This window comes from Scardinius erythrophthalmus (genome assembly GCF_964197995.2).
Source record: "Scardinius erythrophthalmus genome assembly, chromosome: 22".
NCBI lineage: Eukaryota > Metazoa > Chordata > Actinopteri > Cypriniformes > Leuciscidae > Scardinius > Scardinius erythrophthalmus.
The window spans coordinates 17,896,554-17,922,383 of record NC_138242.1 but is presented as its reverse complement, the minus strand read 5'-3'; the positions used below and the strand labels follow the sequence as shown (position 1 = coordinate 17,922,383).

Sequence of the window (25,830 nt, the reverse complement as noted above, 5' to 3'; positions counted from 1 at the left end):
AAGTGTGTTCAATGGGCCATGCTAGTGTGACTGGGGCTGGGCTGATTGGGTGCTGTTGCTTTAACCAAAGCACACACTGTACTGTTCTGTGCTCAGAGACACTAGACAGCAGAATGACTAGAGATTAGCAAGACCCAGGAGACACAGACATGATTAATGCGTGCCAAATGATTAGAAGAGACAGCGGCTGGGTGAATGGACCTATGGTGGATTCATTCAGAGGTGAACATTTTCCATACAAATGGAAAAAGTCTCTGAAGACTGAAACCATACAACTGTGTTTACAGGGTATGCTACTCAAAAAAGTAAGACTTGGCCGTTTTTTCATCTCTCCTTCTCTGATATATTCTCTGAGAATATACAGTATGATTTAGCTCTTAGATTAAGACAGATGTGACAGGACTGGTAAATTTGGATACGGAGAGCTTGGGAAGTGAGAAACAATAATATAAAAGAGATTTGCAAAGTTCTTAACTTATCTTATCTTTTTAACTTATATTTTTAGCTGAAATTAGTGAATACTAAATCCAAGACAGAATGTCAACCCTGTGGACATTTTAAGACTCACAACTTACACAAAAAGGATGCAAAAGCAAAATTTAAGCATCATATATGTGGTCTATACTAAAAGTTTTTCATGTAATGCACTTTTTTAGGCCAAAATTTATTTCAGAGAAAAATATTTTTAATTTAAACCTTCAAGTACAAAAATATATTAAAAGGTGTGTGTGTGTGTGTGTGTGTGTGTGTGTGTGTGTGTGTGTGTGTGTGTGTGTGTGTGTGTGTGTGTGTGTGTGTGTGTGTGTGTGTGTGTGTGTGTGTGTGTGTGTGTGTGTGTGTGTGTGTGTCAAATGTAGTGTTCTGAAATAAGGAGGCAAAGTTTTATTTTAAAGGGACAATGTGGTGATATCCAAGTTGGTGAGTTGTTTACTTTTTAATTTGTCTTCCTATTAACACCATCATTTAATCATTCAGACTGATTCATGGACGCAGAACACGCACGAGAACAAAAGCCGGGATTTATCTCGTGAACCAATCATAGCCAATCATAATCAATCATAGCGTGATGGAGACATATCCTCCTCTCACATGATATACATATGGGCCATTATACAGAATTGGTGCAAACTGCTGTCCCACAACCAAAAAAAAAAAAAAAACTTAAGCAATTCTTAGATGTTTACTAAGATCCTTTTATTGTCTATTGAAACCCACAATAATGTTTAACATATCAAGTAGGCTTAATATATATAAAATCATAATTTATTGGGTACTTTCAATTGGGAGGTGGCTGTCCCGAACCCTAACCCCTAAATTTCAACTTATGAAAATGAATGATATTGAAATATCTTTTAGATAAAAAAACAAAAACAAAAAAAAACTGATGTTCAGAAAAAAATATATATTTTATATTTTCTTTGTAAATCATGAAACTTTTTCATGCATTTCCCGCATTTTCATGTCACTACCGAAACGGTGTATGTTTTAGTCCACTGGCTGAGACTGATTTTAACTACACCCCTACAATTTTGACCCTCTCTCTCATAGCTACATGGTAAGTAGATACTGTAGGTCCCATCATTTTGAGGTAAAGGTGTTAAAAAGTCTGAAAATACGTGTGTAACTTAAAGGAACTTTTTTGTAGAGTTTTAGTATGCGAGTTAAAATTCTGTAATGCGCTAAAAAAACATTACTGTCACTACCGAAAATGTGCAGTCACAACCGAAACATGGGATGTTTTGCCAAAAATAAAGTATTGAAGTATTGAATTATCAACTAAGATGTTATGATAGATGTTATGATGGCTGTCTCCACTGACCCAGCAGATTATAATGTCCGAGCTAAGAGTTATAAAGGACCCATGCCGGTGTTTGACCACACCAATCAAAGTATATTCAAACTAATGAATTCTTAACTTTGAAATCAGTATGATTAACTTTATGCCTTTTACAACGAAAAATTGGATTCAAAATACAACAAATTTTAAAAAAAATTAAATTTTAAATTTTAAAAAATTGTTATTTTTGCCTTCAGAACTGCCTGAATTCTTCATGGAATTGATTCAACAATGTGCTGGAAACATTCCTCAGGGATTATGGTCCATATTGACAGCATCACTGTGGGCCAGATACATGTTCAACAGCTCAATGCAAATTATATAATCAGCCAATCATATGGCAGCAACCTCATGCATTTAGGCATAGACATCGTCAAGATCTGTGGAAGTTCAAACTGAGCATCAGAACGGGGAAGAAAGGTGAATTAAGTGACTTATGGTTGTTGGTGCCAGAAAGGCTGGTCTGAGTATTTCAGAAACTGCTGATCTACAGGGATTTTCATGCATCTATAAGGAATCTATAAGGTTTACAGAGAAAAGAGAAAATATCCAGTGAGCGGCAGTTCTGTTGGCAAAAAATGCCTTGTTGATTCCAGAGGTCAGAGGAGAATGGCCAGACTGGTTCGAGCCGATAGAAAGGCAAAAGTAACACAAATAACTCTTTACAACCGAGGTATGCCGAAGAACATCTCTGAACTCACAACACGTTGAATCTTGAAGCAGAGATGAGCTACAGCAGCAGAAGACACACCGGGTGCCGTTCCTGTCAGCTAAGATCAAGAAACTGAGGCTACAATTCACACAGACTCAACAAAATTGGACAATATAAGATTTGAAAAACGTTGCCTAGTCTGATGAGTCTCGATTTCTGCTGCAACATTCAGATCCTAGGGTCAGAATTTGGTGCAAACAGCATGAAAGCATGGATCCATCCTGCCGTGTATCAACGATTCAGGTTGGTGCTGGGAGTGTAATGGTGTAGAGGATATCATATCATGTCTATCCCTTTATAACCACAGTGCGTCCATCTTGATGGCTACTTACAGCAGGATAACACGCCATGTCATTAAGCTCAAATCATTTCAAACTGGTTTCTTGAACATGTAAATGAGTTCACTATAATCAAATGGCCTCCAGAGGACCTATGAGATGTGGTGGAATGGAAGATTTGCATCATGGATGTGCAGCCGACAAATCTGCAGCAACTGCGTGATGCTATCATGACAATATGATCTGAGGAATTTTTCCAGCACCTTGTTGAATCTATGTCACAAAAAATTAAGGCAGTTCTGAAAGCAAAAGTGGGTCCAACCCAGTACTAGCAAAGTGAAGGCTACCTAATAAAAGTGGCCAGTGAGTGTATATATCTGAAAACATACACAATACTTTTTGCCATCTTGGTTGTGCAAAAAAAACAGGCCAAAATTAAATTCATCATTCAGTAAAAACCTTCACCTCCAGTGGGTTGTTAAATAGTCAATGAGTTGTTAAGATTGTCGAGATTTTCAGTGAATAGGGACTTAACATTTTCATTATGTTCCTCATATAAAGCTACTTTATAGCTTTAGAAGACTTGAAATAAAGTCTTATAGACTCCTTTTATAGTACTTTTATGGTGGGGATTTCTTGTAATTTTGGAGCTTGACATCCCCAGTTCTCATTCACATTCATTATAGTGAAAATGGGATATCCTGGATATCCTACTGTCCAGCATATTCTTCAAATATTCACTTTTGTGTTCTACAAAAAAAAGAAGCTTTAAATGACATGAGGATGGGTATTGACAGAAACTCTGTGTGAACTCTTTCTTTATAACATGAAAAGATGACAAGCTTCAGTCTAGTAGTCTGCACTCAGCTAAGAAGTTGGAAAATCAAGAAAATCAAAGATAAAGCGCTCTTTTCAGATTCAACATGACTTTTAAGTCTGATGATTGGCTAAATGGCAGCTCTCAAATGACCTTGGATGAAAGACTTCTGCCTATCGCCAGCAGGAGAACATAAAGCTTTTCCTCACTTTTTCCCTTTTGCGCTTTCAAGATTATTTAACTTCTAGACAAGTATAAAGTAAAAAACCAGTATGAAATACATAAATAACTGATACAAAATGCATCCAGAGCATGAGAAAATGAGTGAACGAGAACATGAAATGACACAAACAGCACTGGCTTACTCAACATTGAAGATCCTACACAATCACACATCCATGACAGCTAATAGTAATGTTTACTCCTGTTCAAAACAAAAGTGTGTTTTGTAATTAAAAACAGCAGGGATCGGTGATGTAAAATGTTGGAGTGAAGACTGAGAGGAGATTTATCTGCGAGAAAAATGGCACAGTAGTGCAGCATTATTCACTCTGAATAACATTTGCTGCTTCTGCTGCTGTGGGGGGCAATTCATCAGCCCTAATAAGAGCCTCCAATTTGTCTTCCGCTCTTTGTTTGAATCAATTTGATGAAAGCTGGATAAACAGTATTAGCATGAACATGAAAACAGCATTGGTATATGGCATAGTAACATGTAACGTAGCTGTGTGCACACAAGAGACACTAGAAAGAATTATGCAAACCTGCTGTCAGATAATAAGCATCCATACAGTACATCAGTGGTCACTTAAGAATTAGTTTAGTTAGCACATAGTTGAAATAAAATGTTTGCAAAAGTGTGGGTGTGAATATTTAAGGTATAGTTCCATAGTGAAATGACCCAAACCTAATTTTTTGCCTATGTGGACAATATAATTACCTAATGGTAAATATACCGTTTTTTATGTTGAAATTGGACACTTGCAATGGGGTCCAAATTAATAAAATGTAAGTATTTTGAATATGTTTTAAACAATTACGAAATATTTAAGATTCTGCATTATTTCTAGGTCACTAATCAAATAAGTAAATTTGTGACACTGATGAAAATGATTTGTAATTTGTAATTTGTAATTGAAAATTTAGATTTGGTCAAGAATTTTCACTAATAATTTACTCTCATAATCGTTATTTACAACTTTAAAAATATTTGCAATGTAGGCCTATATCAAATTGCAAATTGTCAGCTGTTTGACATGACATGTCTTAACATGTAGTGAGACCATATAGATCTATTAGATGGGCTTTACAGCTAGACACTTTCATTGTCCAGAACATCGTGTTAGGCTGATCTCTGTTAAACATTAATCTCTGGCATTACTAAACTGCCTGTACGTTTAGAGACAGATGACAAAATACAGTTGTCAAATATGGGTCAAGTACTAGCTTGCAACAACAGCTTAAATAAGATTACATTTCTGCTGAAAGTGTTGAGAGGAAGGCCGCTTTAAGTCGGCCGCTCCAGGGTAAGCCTGGTTGATTCTCTATGGATTTACAATGCATTATAAGGCTGTTTGTAATTGTCATAAACCGTGGCTGTCAGGGACAACAAAGACAACATATCCAAGGTTAAAGGGCATTTCAGGACAGACTCTGCATGGACAAGAATACCATTCACTGACCAACGACAAATTTGTAGAAAGGCTGAACGCAAATGGAAACGGGACAGGCAACTTGTCTCATTCCAAATGTTCAAAGACTCTCTAACATCACACCAGAATGCTGCTAAGTCTGCGAAAGCTGCTTATTTTTCTAACTTAATTGATTCCAATCACTCTAACCCAAAGGTTCTGTTTTCAATCATTCAGTCTGTTGTAAATCCATCTGTTAACACATTGTCTGTTGCCTCAGATGCTCTATGTGAAGACTTCCAAAGATTTTTTATTAACAAAATCACTAACTTAAAGGGGTGGTTGATTATGATTTCACTTTTTTAACTTTAGTTAGTGTGTAATGTTGCTGTTTGAGCATAAACAACATTTGCAAAGTTACAATGCTCAAAGTTCAAAGCAAAGGGAGATATTTTATTTTAAAGAAATTGCTTTTTAAGGACTACAACAAACGGCTGGTTGGGACTACCCGACATTCCTCCTGACATCACTAACCCTAAAATTTAAATAAACCACGCCCCTGGGAAAGCATTTATAGATTATCATGACAGAATATGCTAATCAATGACTAGAAGATAACTACACATAAGCTACCTAAATTAATCAACTAACCATTCAGAAATGTCCTGTTGCATTCTACATGTTATCACTTCTTCTTGAGTCTCTCCATCATTAACTCCAGTTTGAACATAAAAGGCCAAAAGTTTTTGACATTTTCAGAGCATGTATGTGTGAGGTAAAATGACACAAGCTCTTGAAGCTCCGCCCTCTGTGCTGGGAGCAGCAGCTCATTTGCATTTAAAGGAACAGTCAAAAAACGGTGCGTTTTTGCTCACCCTCAAAAAGTGACTTTAACATGCTATATAAAAATATCTGTGGGGTATTTTGAGCTAAAACTTCACATACACACTCTGGGGACATCAAATACTTATTTTACACCTTGTGAAAAGGGCATTATACCACCCCTTTAAGACTTAGCGTCTGCCCTAATTTAACTGTCCCCCCAATCTTGACACCTGCTTCTGGCTTTTGGAGGTTTTTGATCCTAACTTTCTTTTTGTCCTAATGATATCATTCACCCGAGATTTTTAAAATGAATCATTGATTCGGTTGGGCCAGGTATGGTATCTCTTTACAAGTGTTTCAAAATGGGCTCTGTTCCTGCCAATCTTAAAGCGGCTACAGTCACTCCTCTGCTCAAGAAGCCTTCACTAGATCCTTCTGTTTAAAAAAGAAATTGGCCTATCTCTGTCTTACCTTTCATTTCTAAGCTATTGGAGAAAATTGTGCTGGATCAACTCCAACACTTTTTGTCAAATAATTGTATCTATGAGGTTTTTCAATCTGGTTTTAGGACTGCTCACAGCACTGAGTCCGCCCTCCTGAGGGTGTTAAATGATATTTATCTCTCCACTGATTCCAGAGATACTGTGGTTCTTGTTCTCTTAAGATCTTTCAGCAGCTTTTGATACCATTGACCACCCTACTCTTTTATCTAGACTAGAGTCTTGGGTGGGTCTAAAAGCTTCTGTTCTGACATGGTTTCAGTCATACCGTACTCTTTTTAGTAAAGATTGGTAATTTCTCCAGCTCCATGGCACCTCTGACCTGTGGTCTTCCACAGGGCTCTATTTTGGCTCCCTCTCTATTTTCTCTCTACATGCTACCAATGGGCTCTATTCTAAGGAAACATGGTGTATCATTTCATTTTTACGTGGACGACACCCAGATTTATATTCCAATCAAGGGAAACAACCCTGTAGCGATAAATTCTCTTCTGCTATGCTTAGAGGAGGTTAAAGCGTGGCTAGCCCAAAATTTCCTCTTTCTAAATGAAGACAAGACTGAAGTGATTGTTTTCGGCCCAAATGAAACTTCTCAGTGTATAAGCCCTGATTTAGAGAGTCTATCGGCTTTTAAATCCCCAGGAGTGCGGAACTTGGCTGTTCTTGTTGACCAGCTTTTAAAATTTGACAAACACATTTAATCCATAATCAGTTCCAGTTTCTACCAACTTCGTCTATTGTCTAAAAATCAAAGGCTTTCTCACTCCGGAAAATCTGGAAATGGCTGTTCATGCATTTATAACTACTCGGCTAGATCAAGTTCCCAAATTGCTCGTCTTCAGTTAGTCCAAAATGCTGCGGCCAGACTTATTCATAAGTGCTGCAAATATGACCACATCTCTCCGATTCTCAAATCTCTACACTGGTTGCCATTTCGACAGTGAATAGATTTGAAAATTCTACTTTTTGTTTTTAAATCTCTACATAACTTAGCTCCTGCCTATCTCTCTAAACTTGTTCATCCTCACACTCCGTCCAGAAACCTAAGATCCTACGATCAGGCTCTGCTGGTAGTCCCTCGCGTTAGACTCAAGCATAGAGGGGAGCGTGCATTTGCGGTGGCAGGGCCACGACTTGGGTTAGAACGAGGTTAGAACGGCCCCTGCCCTGTCTGTCTTTAAGTCTCTGTTAAAAACCTACCTGTTTTCTTTAGCATATTGATCTCTATTCTTAGGTTGGTTTTACTATTCTATATTTGAGTCTGATATTGCTTTGCCACTTCTGTTTTACCATTTTATATTTGAGCCTGATACTGTTTTGCTACTCCGGTTTTAAGGTTGCCCTTAGCTTTGCTGCTTTTATTTGGGTTTTATGCGTTGTTCTGCAGATATTATTTTCTTATCATGGTTGTTCTATAAAGCACTTTGGTCAGCCTAGTGGCTGTAGTAAATGTGCTATATAAATAAAGTGAACTTGAACTTGAGTTTGCATGGACAAGGAATACCATTCACTGTCTACTGGGCAGAGATAAATTAAACTGATACAAATAATAGAAATGGGTGTTATAAAAATCACAAAATTTTAAACACATTAATGCCCGGTTCCACAGACAAGGCTTAAGCCTAGTCTCAAACTAAAATTTCTGTTATGCTTGTTTTGTTTTTGTTTAATTTTATTTTGGGTTATAACTTATCAAGCTTTGTTAGTGTGTTTTTGATTATCATGTGAAACCAAATTACTTTGCCATCCTATTTCCTTTATTATTGAATTTTTAAGAGCGGTAATGCTGTGTTTGGCTGGATAGAGGAAAGGGGGATAGGTAAGTTATGTCACGTGACGTACATCGTGCACACTTAGTTTTGAATTATTTTGTTTAGATACATTAGGTTTAGGGGCATGTGCCATTTGCTGTAATTTTTGTTTTGATAGGTAGAGTAGGAAAGTATACGACGTCTCGGATGTTGAAGACTTTTCTTTCTACATTTTTCTTTTGTATTTGATAGGTTAGTTGAAATGGGTTAGAAATATTATGTTTGTTCTTTGTGTTGGCACTGTCCAATTTTCCCTTTATCCTCCCCAGGTCTGGTATAATATAATTTGGTGGTTTTCTGTGATTTCTTTCATTTAGATTATAAAAAATCTCTCTTTCTCTCTCTCTCTCTCTCTCTCTCTCTCTCTCTCTCTCAATTCAATTTTCAATTCAAATGAGCTTTATTGGCATGACTGTGTAAAATAGCACAATATTGCCAAAGCAATAGACATATACAAACATATACAAACATATACGTACATGTTGATACATAAAATTTAACAATAAAAAATAAATAAAACAATTAAAAATATATTTCAATATTATGCAGAGGTGTAAAATACTTGAGTAATTTTACTTGATTACTGTACTTAAGTATTATTTTGGGGGATTTTTACTTTACTTGAGTACAATTAAAAATCAGTACTTTTACTTTTACTTAATTACATTTTTTAAGAAAAAAAAGTACTTTTTACTCCTTACAATTTTATTTACAGTCAAAAAGTACTTCTTTTTTGGAGATCACTTCATTCTATTTTTCCTTGCTATTACCAAACCAATTGATTTGCGCTGATGCCTAGTTTAATTAAGCTTAGTGTCTAGTCTAGTTTAATGAGATTTGTTTTCACATTTCACCAAATTGGTCAGACATGTTCATTGGTCCTTTGGAAGTGACGTCATGTCGCATCTATTACCACAATGCACAGCACCTTGACCTAGAAATTAGAGAAATTATAACAGTCATTCTTAGGGGGACAATCCAGCAGCCGAAGAGCGTACCACCCCCGGGGGCCGCCATTGGCTAACAGGCCATCACCTGCTGTTAGAATTCCATTGACTCCCATTCATTTTGGTAGGGGTGTAACGGTTCACAAAATTCACGGTTCGGTTCGATACGATACACTTGTGTCACGGTTCGGTTCGGTACGGTTCGATACAGCAAAAAGAAAGAAATGCCAGAGAAATTTCCTTGATTACATTTTTTTTTTTTTTTTTTATTAAAACTAACATCATAAAGTATGATATTTTTGTACTTTGAGCAATTCTGGAGCTATAATTGACTCTTCTTAGGAGGATATAAAACAAAAAAGCTCCTTGGAAAAAATGAAATTTAATAGTAGTGTAGTAGTTAAAATAGTAAAATAATAGTAGTTAAAAACAAAGGTTTATTTTAGTTCAGATTAACATTTTAGGGCAGCAATTGTCTTCATAATGTTAAAATAAAACTGACTTAATGTTACTTGAAGGCATTATAGCCACTATTCCTGCCAAACTTACATGGTTGCAGTTTGTGTTACTACAGTATGTCCATGGTGAATGTTGATGATCTGTGGACACTGGATAGTTCATTCATGGCACAAAGTTTCTTCCTGGTTTCCACGTCAGCGCTGTTTGATCCGTTAATAACGGAGAAATGTGAATGTTTCTCACTAGATCTCGCAGCGATGTTGTTACTTCTGTGGCGAATTCAAATGCTTTCTTTACTGGATCTCTTATTAGCGCTGTGTAGTAACAGTGTCGCTTGATCAAGATCGGCTCGCGCTGCACTGGTCCAAACTGATAAACGGCCCTTCAACCACACAATAACGAGCAGTTTCATTCCGCTTGCATTACATTTGCCATTTGATGTTGGGAATTGTTGTGGTCGCGCCGGCGTCTCTTACATTTACATTACAACACGCCTACATTTGAAATAACGAAATTTTGGTCGGCAGGAAAAATGGTCCAACGAACCGAACCGTTCTACGAATACGTGTATCGTTACACCCCTACATTTTGGTGTCACTTTGACAGCGAATAACTTTACATGTGAGGCGTTTGAAGACTCTATTTGTCCATTGTTTGTGGTCCAAAATCAGCCACAGGATCAAGAGCACCAGTGGCCATACCTTAGCTAATTCTTTTCTTTTAGTGGTAAAATCATGTTTAGTGGATTGTTTAAAGAATGTTGCATACAGGCATTAGATAGTAGTATTATAGTTTGATAAATAAATACAATTAAATACAAACAGTTCTAAAGCAGGATAAAACCTTGTATGTGGTTCATTCACTTCATGTTTTTAGAGATTAGAATCTTAAACAAGAATCTCTAGTTGTTATTCTTGCTGTTACTTTTACTTCTTTAATACTCAAGTACAATTTTAATGTGGTACTTTTTTACTTTTACTCGAGTACGAATCTGGCCAGATACTTTTACTTTTAATTGAGTAAAATTTTCCCTCATTACTTGTACTTTCACTTGAGTAACATTTTTTAGTACTTTTTACACCTCTGATATTATGCATAAATATATCACAATGAAAAAATAAAAATAAATAAAAATAAATATATAAGTACAGAGAGCAGTTTAAGGGAAGAGGGTTCAGCCCTTGTCCCTCATATGATGGCAGGAAGACACATACTGCGCTGCCAGGAGAACACACTCTTCTTTCTCTCCCAGAATATAAGACAGTTTGTCTATGGGGCTCGCATGTTGGAATTGGGGTAAAATCTGAGCTATTAGTGTGAAATAAGAGTCTCTGATGTGTTTGTACTTGCTGCACTGGGTGAGGAAGTGCAGCTCGTCCTCTACGACTCCATCAGTGCAGTGTGGACACAGTCTGAGCTCTCTGGCTCTCCAGCTCGGCTTGTGCCGGCCCGTCTCCACACACAGACTGTGGTCACTAATGCGATACCTCGTCAGGAGCTTTCTCTGACCATAATTACTGATCTCGGTCAGGTATGGGGCCAATTTATAATCAGACTTTATTTTGTGGAAGTATTTTAATTTATTTACTTGTGTGACCTTTATCTGCCAGTCTTGTATGTATTCTTCTTTGGTTATGTTCCCTATTTCCTTTACTTTTGAGTGTCTGAACTGAATTGTTGGATTAAGTTGGTGTTTTTCCACTAAATGTGTCATGGGGTCGCTCTCGGGGTGTCCTGCCCTGTGTCTGAGAGCGCAGTGATGGTAACTGTCTGTCTGCGCGTCTGATAGATGGAACCAGAACTTTGCGGCTCTCTTCTGGATCTCAGATAGGAGAGGGAATCTGCCTAATTCTGCCCGGCAACCCAGACTCGGAGCGTTTCTGTGAGTTCCCAGGATGTTCTTGCAGAACTCGAGGTGGAAAGTTTCCACAGGGGTTTTGTCCCAGGAATTGTAATTTAGTTTAAATTTGGGGCCCCAGATTTCACAGCCGTATAGGAGGATGGGTTTGATGATGCTGTCAAAGATTTTCAGCCACAGTTTAATGGGTGGGTTAAATTTGAACAGGGGTTTTCTTATACTATAATAAGCCCTGCGTGCTTTATCAGTCAGATCTTTCATTGCAGTGTCAAACTTTCCAGAAGCTGAGATTGTCAGACCCAAATAATTATAACAGGTGACATGATTAAGAATGGTTCCCCCAAGAGTAAATGTGTATTTGTTGTCAGTAAGGCGAGGTTTCTTCTGGAAGATCATGATTTTGGACTTGTCCATGTTTATGGGTAAGGCCCAGTCGCTGCTGAACTCCTCCAGGAGCGAGAGGCTTTGGTGCAGACCCTCTTCATGAGGAGACAGCAGCAGGAGATCGTCAGCGTACAGGAGGCTTTTGATCTCTCTGTCCTCGAGGGGCAGGCCAGGACAAGAGGACTTCTCAAGTGTTGATGCCAATTCATTAATATAGAGATTAAATAGAGTCGGGCTGAGGCTGCAGCCTTGACGGACTCCTTTAGTTTGACTGAAATAATGAGTGCGTTTGTCGTTAATCTTGACGCCGCATTCTCTCTCTCTCTCTCTCTCTCTCTCTCTCTCTCTCTCTCTCTCTCTCTCTCTCTCTCTCTCTCTCTCTCTCTCTCTCTCTCTCTCTCTCTCTCTCTCTCTCTCTCTCTCTCTCTCTCTCTCTCTCTCTCTCTCTCTATATATATATATATATATATATATATATATATATATATATATATATAAAAGATTATATATATATAATCTTTTTTGGCCGGTCATTGCACATAATAAACACTTTCCCAGTGTTTTAATGGTAATAGTTGCTGAAGGGTGGCCTAATGTTCCCCTTCTAATTCCCTAGACTTTTAAAAACAGTGAAGGGTCGTAACAGCTGTCTTAACTGAAAGCAACTTGCACTGACACATCTTAAAATATGTCAATGCCATTGTTTTGTCTCAAGATGAACACATTTAAAGCTACTTAAATTACCCATTTTAACTTAATGAGCTGGCATAATTTAACTTAACTTAGGCATAATCCTAATAAATGATGATGATGATTCATAATAAATAAAGTTATATTTTAAATAAATGTTGTTCTGTTTAACTTTCCATTCATCAAAGAATCCAGAATTTTTTTATAAGGTTTCCACAGAAATATTAAGCAGCAAAACTGTTTTCAACATTGACAAAAATGATTATGTTTAATTATTATTATTATTATTATCATTAAAATATTTCTTGACCTGACACTAAAGACTAAAAAAATTCAGCTTTGCCATCACAGAAATAAATTAGCATTTTTAAATAGATTCAAATAGAAAACTGCTATTTTAAATGGTAATCATTTTTCACATTATTAATGTTTTTACTTTTGATCAAATAAATGCAGCCTTGGTGAGCCTACAGACTTATTTCAAAAACATTAAAACATCTTACAGACCCCAAACTTTTGAATGCTATTGTATATAAACTTTAAATTGTGACACTCAAGCAGTAAAATCTGTATTCGTCAAGTTCAAGCATTCAACCCTTTTACCAGTGTTATTGAGAAAAAAGAAAAGAAAAAAAAAAACGGATCAAACAAATATGGTCCCAGCTCACCCCTACTGAGTGACAGCTTAATTTAGATGATTAAAATAAATAGAAAATAACACAGCTTGTATAATATTGACCTCCTGTGGTTGTACGATCAACATTTTCTAGAGGTTAAGCACGTCCCGAAAAAGGGAGAAAAAAATATGTCAGGCCCTATTTCGTACCCTATTTGTGGAAAGTGTTGAAAAAGTGACTTAATTTTTACATTTTTACCCCATTTAGTTTTTAATTTGCCTTACATTTCTAGGTCTCAGAAGATTGAAAAAGAGAGGAGAGGGAAAACAAGAGGAACAGAGAGAGAGAGATCAGAGGGAAACCCTAAGCTGATCCTGCTGTTCAAAACATGATACTCACACTAAAAAAAAAAAGACTGTGCCAGCACTGATGAGACAAGTAGTCCTTCCCTTTAAAGCAGTCTTCAAAAGAGCAGCTGCCCGTTTCATCAGCATATTTTATCCAATGATCAGATTCCACTCAAATAGATACAAATGGCTGATAAAGACCAGTAATAGAGGCTTTTTGAATATGAGTAAAAGCATTTTAAACCTTACTTTTCTGCCGTTTTCTATCAGATGGTTATCATCAACATTTATACTAATATTTATATAATAGATAAAGGTTTTTACACAGATGCGTGTCAAATGGGAAAATGCCAAAGGCGTAGAAGACCGTGAGTTCAAAGGGCATTGTGTCAATGTGAGAAGGTCAGTTAATGTCAGGTGCGTTGAACTGTAAATTCATATTTTATCAAAGCAACTTTCCTAACACGGTTTCACACTTTTTAAAAAACATTAATTCTGTTCAATTAATGGCAAATGCAGCCATGAAGATGTACTGCACGTAATGGAAAAATAATGAGAGGGGTTATATTTCTTCACAGTAGATGCTAATTCTATGCTCTGCAAGCAAGAACAATGCATGTAGCAATACTGAGCAGTTTCCTTTATTTTAGTTTCAATGAAATGTGACCATGCACTACTGTATATTTGAATCTGTAAGTTTATATGTGACCAATAAAAATCAAAAGCTGCACTTCAAAAAATTTATTTAGAGTAAGCCCACATTATGGAAGCAATATCTGTGGAAATACACTTTATCTCATGTCTCGTATCCATGTCTATGGCAAAAACAAACCATCTTGGTCAAACATCCCTGAGACACACTAAATATTGAATAGAAGTAAGTATTTATGTTTTATTGCTAAAATAGACACGTCTCAAACTTAAGACAAAAACAATGTTCATTATTGGTTAATTTATTTACAGTATAATAATATATTACATTAAATAAAAACTATACAATATAGTAGCAGAATAAAAACTGTTACTTCTACTTTACCGTTCTTTTGAAGTAAAATAAATAAATAATAAATGCAGAAATGATATATACATTTCTTCATTCATTCTATAAAATAATTAAATAAATAAAACCAAAAATGTATCAGACACTAGACATAATTTGATATTTTTTTTACTAGTGGGTGCAGGACACTATAGTTAATTTATGTAAGTGAGGATAGCAAAATAAAACGCTGACATTTTATACCCAAAAATTCTTCATACAGTCTACCAGTCAAATTTAAAAACATTTGTTACAAAAAAATATTCAGACACTTTGACCTGACCATGTGTTTTTTCTTTGATTGCTAATGTGACCTTTTAACACCACAGACTGAACAAAATTAAGCATTGCTTGGTATTATCTAATTGTGTACTTAAATTTACATATACATATATATATATATATATATATATATATACACACACACACACAAGTTAAAATTATATACGTGTATTTACATTTGTGTATATTTTATAATTTTGTGTATATAATATATACACTATTGTATATATACGTGTATACTGTGCATAATGTACTCCACTGCACTGCCTATTGAAATTTATATTGTATTGCATTATATACTGCATTGCTACAGGTAGCAACAATTCACAAAACATAAAAAACGAATTGCATAAATTTTAGCCAATAAACTTCAATAGATACTATATATATATATTCAGCTGTGAAATCCTCTTCAAACCCCTTACGCTGCTATAAAACAATAATCAGCATCGTTTTCATTATATCATACGATTGCCTAAGAAAGTGAAATCTTTCTTGGTTGGATGACTTCACCTGCTGTATCACACAGACCTGATGACCTACAGTACTCACTCTATTCACAGCTGCAGAATCAGGAGGACAATAAACAGATGATGCTGCATCTGTAGACTTGACTAATGTGTCTTCTCATATAAGAAACTACTGAAGACAGCAGATTCCTGATTAACTCTTTAAAATGTAATAAACTTAATCTATTTAACAGAAAATGCAATTATAACTTTAAAAATAAACCGTATTTGAATAAATATATAATCATGCTTAAAACAAATATTATGTTTACAGTGTGACAAGTTTTTTTTAAAAAACAACCCATAATTACTCAAAGCACAAGCAATAAATCAATAAATGAGTATTGGACTAATTTTCTTGTTCAGATGGATAACATCAGAGCAGGATTTAAACTATAGGCTATACACTGAATGATAAATATGCTGAAAGGGAAACAACTGGTCATTAAGAATAAAGCATAAAGTAGAGTTGCTCGTGCACACTGATAGCATGTTCTTGATAAGCGCGCGCTCCTTAAAGCCCTTTTTTAATATAGATGCCCCAAAATTACTGACCACACTGTAACGTCCAGCAGATATTGACTATACTCACCCCCAATTTCTTACTCCGAATCCTCACGTAGCCCTGCTTCACTATATCGTTGAAGTTTGAAGCCATCCTAACAGCCTCTCTGTCCTCGTCCCCCGTCTCGGCTGCGAGTCCCCTCAGAAGTCACCACGACATTCAGTCCTCAAACAACCTGCCTCGGTTCCTCAGTGTCTCAGTGCCTCAGTGTCTCGTTGCCTCAGTGCCGCTGCTGCTGTTGCTGCTGCTCGGGCAACCGAACCGGCTCGAACGGCTCATTCCACACGAGAATAGGGAGACAGCGCGCAGCGCGCGTCAGATAATTTAATTCAGTAAAGAAGAGTGCAGCTTCCTGGAATGCACCATGAGAGGGCTGTCAGAGGGGTGGATGCAGTGAACTACTTGCGTAAAATGGAACCATTTATTTATTTACTTACTTACTTACTCAGTAGTATTAGGATTTTTTGGAAATATGTTAAATTTCAGTTTAACACACAGGCACAGGAAATTTTCTCTACTGTGGATATCAGAATTTAACTGTTGTAGACTATATTATAATAAAGGCATAGGCTAAGAAATTGTTTTTATTTCACTGTCACACAGGCACAATACATTTCATTTTGATGTGGATATCAACAATTTACACCTGTATATTATAAAAAGTAATTTAGGCCTACTAAAGAAAAAACAAAATCATGAAATATGGCCACAATTTATTGATTTTGAGGATTATTATTAAGAACAGTCCTCTTTCTAAAAGATTGTTGCCTTAAATTTTTAAGTACAATCAACTTGGATGGTGAAGTCGTTTCAACTTAATTTACATTACACTGACTTAAAAAGATGAGTTGAATATCGTTTAACTTATTTTGATGAGTATTTGTATAAGTTATTACTATATTATAAGTATTTAATATATATTTCTATAATTAATATTTGTCATAACTTATTGATCATATAATTTATTACTCTGTTTTAATTCTTAATCCTTGTGATTTTATTTGATTTTGATGTAGGCTAATTATGTTTAAGCTCCACAAAAATCATTAATTGATTGATGGATGGATGGATTGATGGATTGATTGATTCATTGATTAATTTATTTATTTATTTATTTATTTGGGGAGGGAGAATTCTGCATTGAAACTAATGTCACAGTGCATAAATTCTTAATTGTCCTAAAACAGGCCTTATTTTCTGTAAGCAAAATAAGAAAAAAATATATAATGTTAGTATGAAATATGAAATATGAGTCTTTTAGGTTACATGTTATTATAAGCATGCCTCAAACATGTCACATTATTATCAGATAACTAGTGGATGGGAGATTTGTTTTGCTGATTGGATCCTTGGGATTAAAATATCAAAGCAGATCAAAAGCAAATGAGAAAAAAAAGTACAGAAATGGATGGGATGTTATATTAATATATTAGAGTGTGCTGAAGCTCCACTGACATAAATGCTGAAAATGCCTGAAAAAGCCTCCTCCTTTAATCCTACTTTATAGAGACGTCCTGCCTGTGGAAAAATGGCAAAACCAATTTGATACAGTTGATGACACAGTTACACGTGTGAGAGGGTTTTCTGCATCTCTCATGACAATGAAAGATGTTACGTGAATAAACATCTCTCACATTACTGAAGTCAAATGGTAAATGGATCAGGCACACAATCCACATGGGTGATCACATAATATGATCTTTTCAGTATAGTATATATATATATATATATATATATATATATATATATATATATATATATATATTATACATTAGTTTGGCTCCCTGTCTATCTTACCATCTTGTCATACATCCATTCCACTAACACTGGAGTGGAAAAAAATAGTAGAAAGAAGAAGAACAATAGTTATTTTAAGAGCTATCATTTTTCATTTGTTTAATTTGTTTTGAGGCACAACATTATTCCACCGTTTCTTCTCTTGACCATGAAAATTACATTAAATTCATTCGATCATTTCATTAAAATGAAAGACATAAACATAGCAAGAGAATATGTTGCAAATCTATGTTACTCAATGGCACCGAAGTTTATACGAGACAATGAGTGAAATAAAAGTTGTACAATGACATGACCCTCATTTTTTGAACCATTATTGAATTATAAAACATAATTTTTTAATGAAATCATTAAGCATTCATAAAACATTAAACATTTCATGCATATACAATGACTTGAAAACACCTCTCGAAGAACATGCTCAACCTTCCTGAATTGAAGTCATTTTTTGAGGTGGCATAAAATATTACCTTAAAAAAAATGTTATTGAGAATGATGATTAATATGTGTGCACTGACATGGATCCAACATGTATGGAAAGTATGTTAGTACTTTCTACTTGATTGTTACAACATCTGGCTTTTTTTTTTTTTTTTTTTGAGGCAGTCAAATTCAGAACTGCCTTAATTCTTAATGGAATAGATCCAACAAGGTGCTGGAAACATTCCTCAGAGATTTTGGTCCATACTGATGTGATAGCATCACGCATTTGCTGCAGATTTGTCGGCTGCAAATCCATGACGACTGTGGAGGCCATTTGAGTGTAGTTAACTCATTGTCATGAAACCATTTCGAGATGATTTGAGCTTTGTGACATGGCATGTTGCTTTGCTGGAAGTAACCATCAGAAGATGGACGCACTGTGGTTATAAAGGGATAGATATGATCAGCAACATTACTCAGGTAGGCTGTGGTGTGATGCTCACTTGGTACTAAAGGTCTCAAAGTGTGCCAAGAAAATATCCTCTACACCATTACACTACCAGCACCAACCTGAAACATTGATACAAGGCAGGATGGATCCATGCTTTCATGTTGTTTACGCCAAATTCTGACTCTACCATCTGAATGTTGCAGGAGGATTCAACACTCATCAGACCAGGGAACGTTTTTTAAATCTTCTTTTCTCCAATTTTGTTGAGCCTGTGTGAATTGTAGCCTCAGTTTCCTGATCTTAGCTGACGGGAGCGGCACCCGGTGTGTCTTCTGCTGCTGTAGCTCATCTCTGCTTCAAGATTCAACGTGTTGTGAGTTCAGAGATGTTCTTCTGCACACCTCGGTTGTAATGAGTGGTTGCCTTTCTATCAGCTCGAACCAGTCTGGTCATTCTCCTCTGGCCTCTGGCATCAACAAGGCATTTTCGCCTGCAGAACTGCCGCTCACTGGATATTCTTTGTAAATCTTAGAAATGGTTGTGCATGAAAATCCCAGTAGATCAGCAACAGTTGAACAGGTGAACCTCTAGTGAGTTATATTGGAAGAATAAAGCAACAACACATTGACCTCAACAAAACTTCATGCGTTAAGAAAGCAGATCATTTTGCATTCAAGTCTCACACCCAACATTTCATCTTTCTTTTTTTTAAACAGACACGCAACCCTTAGATGAAGTACCTTTCACAGCAACTTTATTTGCAAGCCTTTCACTTACTGTAATGCATAAAAAAAAAAAAAATCTCCACTGTCCACCCTGAGGAGTCTGGTATCATAGTTATGATTTATTCATAACAGTGAGGAAAGGGTTTGAGGGCTTCCTTGACCTTCACTTTTGAGGTAACATACTTTAGCAGCCCAGCTACCTTTGAAGTCATTTATTTGCTGATGACATAGATAACTCACTTATAAATGAAAGCTCTACACAATGTAACCCTTGATGTATAATGCCTGCTACAGACTGTGTGGTTTCAGCAATCCTATAAGATCATTAAACTTGGGTACGACATGTATGATAGACTGTACGATGATGACACCTTTTAAATCGTAGGCTATGACGCAAGTTAGTATAAAAGAATAAAACATCATCAGCATGCACTAGTGGTAAACAAACAGAGCAAGATGAATCACACTTTGGCAGTTGTGGTTTTGAAAAAAGAGGAGGAAGCGAAAGTGGAGAATATGGCCACGGCCAGGGAAAAGAAGCCAACTTGGCATGTGAGTTTTGAGATAGTTTTAAGTTTAGCGCCATGTCGCGTTGATCAATACGCCATTTTGTTTTGCATTTTTATTGGCTAGTCAGTAGACGTAGGTCGTAGCAGCAAACACACCAAAATGATCATGCCACATTTCTGACACTGACAGAGGACCACCGTTTAGGAGCCACAGAAATCAATTGGTCATCTTTCATCTGGGACAGCCCAAAATCATACAACGCGTACCGGGCATAAGGAGTCTGAGAGCCGTCACTGAAGGTGACAAAGTGTTCACTTGAAGATGGAACAAAGCCTTCCACTGGAATAAACTTCACACATTCCATTGTGCAGTGTGTGAAGTGTGAACTCCAAACTATTAATCACAGGCTGGCTGTGCTATATTGAGATTTACTGTCAAAAAATGTGTGCCTTGTCACACTTCTAACTGTCACGCTCATTCACACAAATACACGCTGTGCATGTGAAATGTCACAATCTCGCTGCATGTTTGATCATGCTTGATAACTCAGCTGAAAGCACATTCTAAACAGACGACTATTTTCATTCAACATCTAGTATTTTTTTCTTTGTTATTAAACGATTTCTTGCTGTGTATGAAGGCCATTGAATGGTTCTCTCTCTTTCTATTCCTTATATGACCTTTCCAAGTCATAGGGCTTGAGCCTATTTCATTTTCTCAGGCCAGAGGCAGAAGAAAGTTCCCTGGACAGATTGCCAGTCCATCATAGGGCTCTCTCACACACACATGCAATTTTTTTTTTTTTTTTTTTTTGACTGTCCAATTCACCTAACCTGCATGTCTTTGGACTGTGGGGAAAACCGGAGTTGCTGGTCACCATTAAAGGAGAACTCAGGGCAATTTTAACATTGAGCTCATTTTTTTGTAAATTTGGAGTGCTGTCAATACAGAGAACAACGACAAAAATCGGTGTTGCCTACACCGTGTTATCCTCTTTTTAAAATTTGCACCCTGTTGACTTCAATGGGGCAAGTTTTAAACCTGCTTTTAGCCTCTTAACATCCTTGATGTGTCATTACAGGTGCACAGCCATGTGAGCGATTCCTTCAGAGTGAACACGGGTGAATCTGACTGCAGTAGATGTGAAAGATATGAATAAAAATGATGTTATTTCAGTCAGCGCACATACCTGTATTTACATCCTGTTTTCGGTCGAAGTCCATAGTAGTCGATTGTCGAGTTCACACGCGTGATCATAGGTACTAAACCAATGTGTGTGAACTCGACAATCGATTACTATGGACTTCGACCGAAAACAGGATGTAAATACAGGTATGTGCGCTGGCTAAAATAACATTATTTTTATTAATATCTTTCACATCTACTGCAGTCAGATTGACCCGCGTTCACTCCGAAGGAATCGCTCACATGGCTGTGCACTTGTAATGACACATCAAGGATGTTAAGAGGCTAAAAGCTGGTTTAAAACTTGCCCCATTGAAGTCAACAGGGTGCATATTTTAAAAAGAGGATAACACAGTGTAGGCAACACCGATTTTTGTCGTTGTTCTCTGTATTGACAGCACTCCAAATTTACAAAAAAATTAGCTCAATGTTAAAATTGACCGGAGTTCTCCTTTAACTTCCATATGGAAAACAAAAATACTATGGAAGTCAATGGCTACAGTCAACTGTCTGCATTCTTCAAAATATCTTCTTTTGTGTTCAGCAGAAGAAAGAAACGCATACAGGTTTGGAACAACATGAGGGTGAGTAAATGATGAAAGAATTTTCCTTTTTGGGTGAACTATCCATTTTAAATCAGCATGAAATCAAAATGGGCAATCACATCACAGCAATAGCAAACCACATCAATCCAATCAATTCCCAATTGGCAAAATCAAGTCCTGCGCTAAATATTTTCTTGTTCCAGAAGCCGTTTCGCTCAGATCACAACTCAGGTCACAATACTATCGCAACTTCCGTTTCATATCGACTTTAAAGATTATTCTTTAATATGAACTTTGGCAGTAAATAAATACCTGCTGCTTTTGGCTATTAAGATTAGCTGGTGAGAAATTCTTAAATCAAAATATCATAAATCATAAAAATATCTCCTGTGCTCTAGAAACATGACTGAGATGACAAACACCTGCACTGTCAGCTGTCACAGCAGCTATTGTCCATTAGATGGCAATGTTACATTTGATGCATGTAGAAGTAAGAAACCTAAGGGTCCAGTTAGTACATGCCAGTACTTGTCACATGGTCATTGAGCTGAGCTCCTGCCAACATTTCAGTCCTTCCCTTGGATCACCTGACTATGTCACAGTAAATTTCATATGCTTTCATTTGGATGCTTCCTTTATATACTTGAGTCTCTTACAAAAGAAAATATTTGCAAATATTTGAAAAGCAAACGCAGGCCTATTTTAAAGCTTGTTTCTTGTCATTTTTCTTTCGTGAAATGTTTCCTGATGCTTGTTTTCAGAACCAAGAGCAAAATGTAGGCTGCCACACCGGGTGATTGTTAACTAAAACTAAAACCACATGTATGTGTGTATATATATATATATATATATATATATATATATATATATATATATATATATATATATATACATATATATATATATATATATATATATATATATACATATATATATATATATATATATATATATATATATATATATATATATATATATATATATATATGAAGAGTTCAGATGCAAAAGCCTCTAAGTGCCATCTGAAATTTTCTTCTAGAATGATCATTTTAATCAAGCTCATATATTTAAGTTCAGTAATTTCACTTAAATGACAATTAATAGGTCATTTTCATTACCATTTAAGTGAATTTACTGAATTTAAATATGCAAGCTTGATAAAAAATGATTATTCTAGAAGAAAATTTCAGATGCCACTTAGAGGCTTTTGCATCTGAACTCTTCATATATATATATATATATATATATATATATATATATATATATATATATATATATATATATATATATATATATATATATATATATATACACTTTAAAAAAAGTTGCTGCCTTAAAATTCCTGAAAAGTAATTTAAACTTAAATTACATTAAAATGACTGATAGCTAAAACTAAAATTGAAAACGACTTATTGAAATGTCTATATAGATTTTTTTACAAAAATAATAACTAATAAAATGACACAAACACAAACTTTGAATAATTCAAATATTTAAACACAATAATAGTATTTCAGATGATATAGGTTTGTGTGAAATAATCTCAATATAAGAGCTAATATCAATCTGAGAGGAAATAAAAAAAAACTACTGAAGTTGTGTTCATGTGACAATGAGCCTCATCCATTAATAATTCGTGCAGTTTGCAAATTTATTATGTGCACAGGACATTTTGCACGCAAACATTTTCCACAAGTGCGTATATGCACACTAAAATAAAACAACATGTCAACCTTTTGATGAATCAGGATTTCTGCGTGAAATCGTTTGCAGATTTTATGTAGAATTACAGTATGTATATGCAGATTTTATGCAGAATCACAGTATGTGTGTAATATGCAGATTTTATCCAGAATTACAGTATGTATGCATGCACAGTTAGTAGATGAAATCCAGCATAACAATGATTACATCAGTTTCCTTTGCACATTAATGTTTGACCTTGAAATAAAAATCCAAACTCTATAAAGGTAACACTGGAGCAGTGTAACTGAGTAGAGTGTGTTCAGAGAGTGCAATGTCATTTCAATAAAACAACCCTCTCCAGAGACACAATTTGTTTGCTTTTTTTGGAGTCATAAATATTTATATGCAATTAACAATGCTCTGGCTAATGAATTGTTTGAAGACTGGAATCAATTATGAATTAAAACAGTAAGGCTTCAAAATTGGTCATCAAAATAAGTCATGCAAGAATAAACCATCAGGGTATTAATGCTGCAATGCTTGTGCTAATTATAGAAAACCGCTTACCAGCATCATTCTCTATCACACACAAGTTCTGCTGTTCTCAGTTTGGGTGTCTGACGTCATCACAGGCAAACGTTTTGCAGGTGGTGTGATGTGGATAACTGCTAGATCTTGTTTCTCTGCTGTCCTTTGTTAAGGATGATGTTGGGCTGTTTTGCTCTGCTGAGCCTGTGGAGAGTTTGGTCCTCACGGGCCTCAGACAAGAATCAAGAATTCATCAATTGTCTGCATCCTCTACTCACCTTGTATTCAACAAACAATCAGGGCGCACTGTGTTTCGGCCAAGGACAGGGAACTTATGACGTCAATTCTTTTATATAGTTGATCAATTATTCTCTTATAGGCTGGATTGTGCACCAAAGTGGATGAACTTGGCTTAATTTTGTTTATACCAGAATATGTCTGGACTTGATTTCACTTTTCTAACTTTAGTTAGTGCGTAATGTTGCTGTTTGAGCATAAACAACATCTGCAAAGTTCCAATGCTCAAAGTTCAAAGCAAAGGAAGATATTTGCTTTTAAAGAAATTGCTTTTTAAGGACTACAACAAACGGCTGGTACACGACATTCCTCCCATGACATCACTAATAGTAACATTTACATAAACCCCGCCCCCGGGAACGCGATTTATCATGACAGAATATGCTAATCAATGACTAGAAGACAGTTAACTCCATATAAGCAGCATAAATTCTTCAACTAACCATTCAGAAATGTCCTGTTGCTTTCTACATATGTTGTCACTTCTTCTTGAGTCTCTCCATCATTGTCTGACTCTGGTTTGAACATTAAAGGCTAAAAGTTTTGAAATTTTCAGTGCATGTCTGTGTGAGGTAAAAGGACACGAGCTGTTGTAGCTCCGCCTTCTGTGACGGAAGCAGCAGCTCATTTGCATTTAAAGGGACAGACACAAAAACGTTGCTTTTTTGCTCACCCTTAAATAGTGACAATTTTAACATTCTATATAAAAATATATGTGGGGTATTTTGAGCTAAAACTTCACATTCACTCTCTGTGGATATCAAGGACTTATTTTACATCTTGTGAAAAGGGCATTATATCACCCCTTTAAACAAAACTCAGAGTTTATAATGATGTGTTGAAAGTGACTAAATTAGATCTATTATAATAATAGATATAATAATACAGTAGTGGGCAAAAAATTATGTCCGGAGAGGATATTTGTTATTAATGACCCATCAAATTCATTGTATATTTTTAATATTTTAAATATGAGGGAAGACTTGGTTAAGCTATTTATCTGACAAAATTATTTGGCAAAAACAGCTACAGATTTTATTTTACTGTGGAAAACAAACTGCACAGAAAAACAAAAAAATCTCACAGGAAAAAGCATATAGTACATTGACTACACACGTTGGTTCTGTCTTTTTTTTTGCATGTTCATAATTTGTTGTAAGACAAAAATTATGTCTGCACAATTTGACATGTTTTATTGTGTTATCACAGATAAAACAATTGACTTCATGCACAACAATTATGCTTAAAAAAACTTCAGTATTTCAGAATTTCAGTAAAGGGTGAAGATTTTGATCATTAAATGTCAATTTTCCTAGTCACTTTTGGCCACTACTGTAAAACTACTCGTTCTTGTAATACATACTGATTTTAGTCACAATTGCAAGATTTTCAGTTTCAGTCCTTATTCACTGTAATCTCATTAAAAAGAGCAATTGAAAAATTGTGGAATTATGGATTTAAAAGGACATGATGGTAAGATGATGACATGATTTTAATTTATAAACATGAATTCTTCCTTTAATGATTTGAACATTTTTGAACAAGTCAAATTATATTTACTATTTATTATTACTG

At 35.6% G+C, this 25,830-nt stretch overlaps 1 protein-coding gene across 1 annotated transcript in view; it reads right to left on the bottom strand.

Annotated features, from left to right (window-relative positions):
- The window catches only part of dok6 (docking protein 6), a 92,962-nt gene extending 76,495 nt beyond the window's left edge, over positions 1-16,467 (bottom strand). The window contains exon 1 of the mRNA XM_081353192.1: positions 16,136-16,467. Coding sequence (XP_081209318.1) covers positions 16,136-16,201 — 66 coding nt within the window. The 5' untranslated portion in view covers positions 16,202-16,467. The remainder of the gene's footprint in view (positions 1-16,135) is intronic.
- Positions 16,468-25,830: the final 9,363 nt, after the last annotated feature.